This window comes from Trachinotus anak, unplaced genomic scaffold, assembly GCF_046630095.1.
Source record: "Trachinotus anak isolate AG129_WGS33_773 ecotype Australia unplaced genomic scaffold, CSIRO_AGI_Tana_v1 ptg000019l, whole genome shotgun sequence".
NCBI lineage: Eukaryota > Metazoa > Chordata > Actinopteri > Carangiformes > Carangidae > Trachinotus > Trachinotus anak.
This window is the reverse complement of record NW_027273870.1, coordinates 14,800,798-14,808,697: the sequence shown is the minus strand read 5'-3', so window position 1 is coordinate 14,808,697 and position 7,900 is coordinate 14,800,798. Positions and strand designations below refer to the sequence as shown.

The window sequence follows — 7,900 nt, the reverse complement described above, 5'->3', positions numbered from 1 at the left end:
CTGCTGATGTTGTTCCGTGGCGGTTGACAAACAGCTTTTAGGTGGATTGTCGCCACCTTCTGACATGGAGTGTCACGATTCCCATCACAATTACGGATTATACTATAATTAATTTAGTTCAACTTCGAGTCTTTACAGTTGGTACTGAGGACGTTGTAGAAGTTGTTTAAGAGAACAGCTTCAGTGAATGTGTGTGTCTAAACGCTGTTAGAGAGAAACAGATGGAAACTGTCATCTGTCAGTTTGAGCTCCAGTCAGGTCAACTCACACTGAAACCTCCTCATGATATTTTCAGAGGAGAGACAGACGTTTTAAGGCTTTCTACACATGACTGAGGGACTCAATTCAATTCAATTCAATTTTATTTGTATAGCGCCAAATCATAATATACATTATCTCAAGGCACTTTACAGGGTAAGGTCAAGACCTTACTTTGTTACAGAGAAAAATCCAACAGTTCCCACAAAGAGCAAGCGCTTGGCGACAGGGGGGAGGAAAAACTCCCTTTTAACAGGAAGAAACCTCCAACAGAACCAGGCTCAGGGTGGGCGGCCGTCTGCCTCGACCGGTTGGGTTTAGGAGAAGATAGAAGGAGGGGGAGGAGAGGGGAGAGAAGAGAGAGAGAGAGAGAGAGACCAGGAACAGCTGTGTAATTGAATATCAGATCACTCTCATCTAAATCTCTACTAGTCAATGATCTGATAACTGATCATCATGTAGATCTGCTCTGTCTGACTGAAACCTGGCTGCAGCAGGATGAATATGTTAGTCTGAGTGAATCAACACCCCCCACTCATGTTAACGTTCATATCCCTCGAAACACAGGCCGAGGAGGAGGGGTGGCAGCCATTTATCACTCCAATTTATTAATAAATCTGAAGCCTAAAGTTAATCATAATTCATTTGAAAGCCTTATTCTTAGTCTGTCACACCCAAACTGGAAAACACAAAAACCAGTCCTACTAGTTACTGTATATCGTCCACCTGCCCCTTACTCTGAGAAGAGACTAGAGGTAGGCTACTGGACCAGAATCCATCACATCTATGTGTAAAGAAACCTGTGTCATAGTCTACTGGTTTTACTGGTTTTAAGTTCTGTGGTTTTAACACAGTAAATGATAATCTCCAACTGACCGTACCCTTCATTACTGTCTATGTGAAAACACGTTCTAATTATAAAAGACAATATTGTGTAACACTGTGCACACCGTGACTGTGGATATCTAGTCATGTCTAATGAACAGTATCAGTAATGTTTAATTAGTTTGTTCTTTGGTGTGTGTTTAATAACATTTATGAACAGATACTATGAGTGAATGAGTCAACATGCTTCTGTGTATGTGTGAGTGTCTGTGCGAGTGAGAGAGAGAAAGCGTACGAGGGGATGAACCAGCACAGCTCAGAAATAGTGAAACATCACGGTTCATTATGAAACTGTGACAGGACTAATTACTGTGGCAGAGGAGGTCAGTAGAGTAGGTGGTCTTTCAGTGTGACCAGGACACATTTGCGTTCACACTGCTAAAAGAATGGGGCCACATGTGGCCCAGACCACCTCTGAATGTGGTCTGAGAGATTGGATCTAACATGCGTCCTGAATAGATCCTGGGTGCATTCACACCTGTACTTAGAGCTGTCCACTTGTGATCGGATCACTCAGAACAGATGCTAATACCAGGTCTGAACAGGGCCATATACAGGTGTATTAAAGCTTTGTCACCTCTGGGCAAATTACACAGGAAACAAATGTGTTTCCATGGAGAGAATAACATGTACATTGAAAAACAAAGTGGAGGCTTGCGAGAAACCATTGAATGACTTTATAGGGAATGAAGATATAGGAGGGTTTCTCCAGGAGAACTCAGTTTGAGATACTTATCAAAATAATGGTAAACCCTAGAAAGCAGGCTGGGCTGGGGCATAAAAATGTATTGTGAAGGCTGTTTATGTTGTTTATGTTTATCTTTACTGCCATTGAATTGTATGACAGATTTTGTCAAATGTCTTATGTTGATTTTGGTTTTAAATACAAGGAAGAGAGAGAGCAAGTTTGTGTGGGTTCCCTCCAGGTACTCCAGCTTTCTCCCACAGTCCAAAGACATGAACATTTGTTTAACTTACCCTAAATAGCCCATAGGTGTGAATGTGACCCTGTGATAGACTAGTATACTGTCCAGGTGTACCCTGCCCATGCCCAATGTCAGCTGGGATTGGCTCCAGCCTCCTGCAGCCCTGTACAGATAGATGGGATAGATAATGAATGGATGGATGTAACTGTCGAAGTGTGGGAGACAGGACGAGATATTGAAGATGAAGGTTTGTCTGACACAGGAAAGGTGGGCCACCGTTCACTTTGCAGGGTCCACATGGAAGACTCACCAGAGGGAAACCTCATCACACAGGTCTGCAGAGCAACACCTGGATCAGTCCTTCGGGAACACGTGCTGTGGGCAGATGAAGTTCACCTTGAGCTCTCGGCCTCAGTTTGTTTTTAATTGAGAATATTTTGGTACCTGTTCACCATGTTGGTGCAGTGTGACAGTCAGATACAGGAAACACTGATTCACACAGACGAGCGCATCATCCCTCCAAACATCAGCAGGTCCTAGAGACAACAGGAACACGATCCTCAACACCCTCCTCCTCAAACACAGCCCCCTTGACCAGATAATCACTGACAGGAAACTCCCTGGCCGCTTTATTAGGTACACCAATACAGTCTGATGCAGTCTAATACATCTGCTGAATGATGTAGAGTCATATTAAAACTTATTTCAGGTATTAATGACTGATGGTGTTGTCCTGCTCTACATTATATTCAGATGTGTTTCTAATATTTTGAAACCCTCTAGTTTGTATATGTGAAATTAGAAACACATCAACAAGTCTCCAGGACAACACCACTGATACCTAGAACCTCAGTAATAAACAGATCCTGTGGCTGAATCGGCACCCCACTGACAGCCAATCAGAATGTAGCAGTATAATCTGTGTGTCGTGCGAAGACTGTGTCCTGCTGTGGAAAGGTGAAGGTGAGGACAGTCTGTTGTTATTGTGTTCAGCCCGTTAGACTTAGCAGATCTACAACAAGTCATGTGAGTCAAAAGGGAACATTTAGGTGAAGTTTCTCTTTGACATGTATTCCCCCCCCCCCCCCCCTTCACAGAGATAGCCCATCTACTTAATGCATGGTTGACCTGGAGACAATTCGTCTGAGGCCTGATCACCCTCCATCCTCTCTGACTGCGTGTCCTGATTATGGAAACTGGGCGGTGCATTCCTCATTTATGTTGATGTAATAGCATGAATGTGTGCATGTCTCTCTCAGTGCAGGTACACACTTGATGTGTAGAGGGTTTTGAAGCTGGTCCTGTCAGTGTTAGAAAAGGCCCCGCAGAAGTCAATCAACACAATCTTTCTTTCTGTCTGTTCCAAAACTCCTCTGTGAGGTATCTGTGGACCAGCTGAGTTCTGGACAGATCAGTGCACTGGGTTCATCTATTTATTTATGTATATTTTTATTTTCAGTGACTTTTATTGAAGATGAAGTTGTCCTGCATTTGAAAAGTTATTCCTAAAATTTTAGAAGTCATTTTACTGACTTTTATATTCTCTGGCTGCATGATGGAGGACCACAGTTATTCATACACTGAAGATGTGTTCTGCCATGATATCAACACATTTTATTCCAGAAGTAGATCAGGTCTACATTCTGCATCCGTCCTCACAGGTGAGATTTGGTTCTTTACAATACTCTCTTAGGCCCTGCCTTAGGCCCTGTTCAGACCAGGTGAGTCTGAAGCCCTGGTTTAGAGGCATTGCATGAGACTGAACTTATTTCACTGCAGATGCAGTCCCCTCAGCTGCACATTGCATCACCACAGCACTAAGCTGAAGTGAAAACAATTTCTTCGTTTAATCATCTCAAAAGTGTGAAACGAACCAAACACAAGAAAACCTATAACTCCGGAAGTTACTGATGATTTGCAGCAAAGGCAGAGACTGAGTAGAACAATAGCTCTGGCCATCTGTTACTTGTTTTTACCTGACTTACACACTTCCTACTCCTGCTTGCATTGTTTTTACATTATGGCTTTATAGCCTAATTTACATTGTGCAGCTCACGGATGAGGGGCTGTCATGAGATTTTATCTACATGAATAATTTCATGTTCCTGCCTGTGAAGAAAAGGAGAGATTATAAACCACACCAACTTTATTGTTAACTTAAACTAATGAGATAACAAAAACTAGATTTGAAAAACATTTTCATTTACTGAAATAAAAATAAAAACTAATGAAAATCCAAAACTATCATAACCTTGACCCACACATCACCGACTGTGTAGGTTTTGTTATTGTCAAGACTCCGTGTAGAACAAAGTGCTCATATTATATTATACCATATTATGGTTAAGAAAATCTGTCAATTTGATAATAAAAGAGCCATTTATACATCGCAGTCTGATATTCTATGGACTCATTTATGCTATATAGTGTATATGTACATTCAGTCAATGTGACAAAGTAGTTTACAATATTATTTTAACATCTCGTTCATTCGATGAGGGAACACAAACGCCACACTGACGTTATATTTTGAAGGGGGAGATAAATCCGGAAGTCTTATTTTCCTTTTTTTGTCCAGTTTAGCTCTAGCAGTCACCTGTACCGTTATAAAATAACGTGAGCCGTCTTGTTTTTAGGCTAACGGGGACAGCTAGTAGAAAGAGACAGAAGCGGTCCTTTAATTATTTATACTGCTGTTCATCTCACAGAGGTAACAAACGGTTAAAACGTACACGGACCAACACAACAACAGACACTGACTCTGTGCTAACAAAGGACTTTTCGCGCCGAATGTTTAAAAGACCATTTAAACCAATCAGCGTACAGACGACGCACACAAACTTGATTTCTTAATCGTGCACACTACAACCAATCGCAGCGGCGTGTCTGTCCTATATCCTGCGTTCAAATTGAAATGGTCCAGGGTGACCAATCAGCTAGGAGCGGGGAGGAGTTACAGAAGTAGTTCTGGTCAAGTTAGTTCAGCCTCGCAAACGGTGACAAAACAGTTGCGCCTTCTTCCTCATTCACTCGTTTACAACTTGTCTTGCAGTAAACAGGTAAGAGCGGCCTTTTGTACCATTGCATTTAGACAACTTTGCTATTTAAAGTGACGGATTTCTTTGGTAATTCTGTGTAATGTCTATGGCGACTGAGTTTCATACTTCAGGATGTTTACTGCCTAAAACCTAATAATGAATACGTTTTATGCATATAATACATATTTAAGTTTTCCGATTGTGTGTTTGTGTTAGTCACCAAGTTACATAAATTGTCCTCGTGAAGAAAACCATCGGAATCTTCGATTTCAGACGAGAAACGGTGAAGTTTCGAGAGTTAATCGACACTGAAACAGGCGCTGTAGTCTGTAGCTGTGTGCGCAGCATGCAGTTCAAACGCCATTTGGTTTGATAGCTTAGCCTGCTACAGGACGGCGGCTCCGGCATTTAAAGTTTGAATTGGGTTTTAGACTCACTCCGGTGTTCAGTCGGTCGCTGGTTAAAAGCAGAATAGCAGTCGTGTGAAGGGGAAGTGATTGCTTTTGAAATACATTGTTTGGCAAGTTTTAGCGCAGTTTAGTTTAGGCGGGAAGATACAAAATGGAGTCGCGTCTTTTTGTCCCAGAGAGGCAGAAATCCGATTAGAGCCTTAAAACAGCCCCGGGCGTCTGCTTGTCCCATTTGTGCCACCGTTATTTGCAGCACACGAACGACGTCAAACGTGTGAACATTTAGTCGACATTTACAAAAAGTTAACATTAACATATGTACGTATGTGTTATTGTTGGGATACAAACCACAGTGGATCTGTAACTTCACCCTGCCTGCGCATATACTTGAATAGGTTTGTTTTGTTTGCGCCTGTTGTTCATGCGTTGTTTTGTGCTGTTGTTCACAGATTAAACGCAGCCATGACAAAAGACCCAAACAAGCCCAGAGGAAAAACCTCCTCCTATGCTTTCTTTGTCGCGACCTGCCGTGAAGAGCACAAAAAGAAACACCCAGGGACCAGTGTCAGCTTCGCAGAGTTCTCCAAGAAGTGCTCTGAGAGATGGAAGGTAAGTCCCACCAATGAGATTTAAAACTTAATAATAATATTCACACCGGAAATGTTTAGGGATGACATATTTTCTATATTTATAGACTGTGTTGTGTAGTTTATTGAATAGACTGATTGTTTTAGTGCAGCTGCTCTGCCCCTGCCCCTATTTTAACTCCACCTCCTTAGAGAGGAATAACACAACCCTACAAAAGGATGTTAACTGACATGAGAATCTTAACTTTAGATACAAGCCAATTGTTTATGAACAAGATTAAACATTTGCGACTGAACTCAATCATTTTACTACTTTTTTTTTCTTCTTTTTTTTTTTTTTTTAAGACCATGACAGCCAAGGAGAAGGTGAAGTTTGAGGAGATGGCCAAGAATGATAAGGTCCGCTATGACCGAGAGATGAAATCATATGTTCCCCCTAAGGGTGCCAAGAAGGGCAAGAAGAAGAAGGACCCAAATGCCCCAAAGAGGCCACCGTAAGTCTCAAACAATGAGTTTTTGGATATGGATTTAGCTACTTCATATGCAGGGTTGTAGCCTGTGGTTTTTTTTTTTTTAAATTGGCATTGACCTCAACGCCCCCCTTGTTCCTCCCCAGCTCTGCTTTCTTCGTGTTCTGTTCCGACCACCGTCCCAGGATCAAGGAGGAGAACCCTGGTATCTCCATTGGTGATATTGCCAAGAAGCTTGGCGAGTTGTGGGCCACACAGGGTTCCAAAGACAAGGCTCCGTATGAGGCCAAGGCTGCCAAACTGAAGGAGAAATATGAGAAGGTATCCACCCATTAGTGCCAGCAGACACTTTAAACATGGGGGTGTTTTTGATAAAATTGGGAACTACAGATGCGCACTCGGCACCAGAATTCTTAATGTTATGGTAACAGACCACAGACAGTTTAGGTATAAAGGTGGTAACTCATGTTTTATCTTAGCTGTGCGATGTCGTCTGCGTCACCGCTTCAATGGTTTCTTCTGTTTTCAGGATGTCGCTGCCTACCGTGCCAAAGGAGGTTCAGGGAAGAGTGACGCTGGCAAGAAGAGTGGCCCCGGCAGGCCCGCTGCCAAGAAAGCAGAGCCAGCTGATGATGACGATGATGATGACGATGAGGACGATGACGAGGAGGAAGATGACGACGATGAGGACGATGATGATGACTAAGCAGTTTATGTTTAAGGATGTGAAGTTTGCAATGCGTTGTTGAGCTTACCTGTTTGTGTGTATGGTTCCATCAGTATAGCCTGCTGTCCCTGTTGGTCTGCCTCTGTAGGACTCCAGACCTGTATCCTTCTCTAATTCAGGGATTTAGTTTGATTGTCACTTAGCGCCATTATGATTTTTTTTTTTTCCCTCCCCCCTGCTGAACTTGGGTTTGTTACGTTTTAGGTCCTCGTTGCTATGTGAATGGCAGCCAGAAATGAACTTCCTGTGATGATGTAATGGACTGAGACACCTGTACAGGCAGTGGACAGCAGCAAATCATAAAGTTTTAAAGTTATTGTTCTGGAAGCACTGCTCATGTTCTGTTAGTGGTGCTGTTCTTCACTGTCATTTTACTACCGGGTTCTATCTAGTTTGATTAAATGTTTGCAGCCATTTTTAATGTGGAACTATGAAACTTTCATGTAGAATGAATTTTTCTTTTTGTAATAAAATTTTGTATATTGATTATCCATGTGTGGAGCTGTCGTTCACGTGTTTGTCATGTCGCTGATTATAATGAAGGTAAAGGGAAACCAGAAACAGAGGTTCTTGCTCAACACTGTTAATGTCACAGTCAA

The 7,900-nt window shown here is 42.2% G+C and overlaps 1 protein-coding gene across 1 annotated transcript; it reads left to right on the top strand.

The window, feature by feature from the left end:
* The first annotated feature begins 4,969 nt into the window (after positions 1-4,969).
* On the top strand, positions 4,970-7,790 carry hmgb2a (high mobility group box 2a). The gene is made up of 5 exons (XM_071505779.1): positions 4,970-5,128; positions 5,967-6,126; positions 6,450-6,598; positions 6,721-6,895; positions 7,104-7,790. The coding sequence occupies exons 2-5, from the start codon at positions 5,980-5,982 to the stop codon at positions 7,278-7,280; spliced, it is 648 nt and encodes a 215-aa protein (XP_071361880.1). The 5' UTR covers positions 4,970-5,128; positions 5,967-5,979; the 3' UTR covers positions 7,281-7,790.
* The last annotated feature ends 110 nt before the right edge of the window (positions 7,791-7,900 follow it).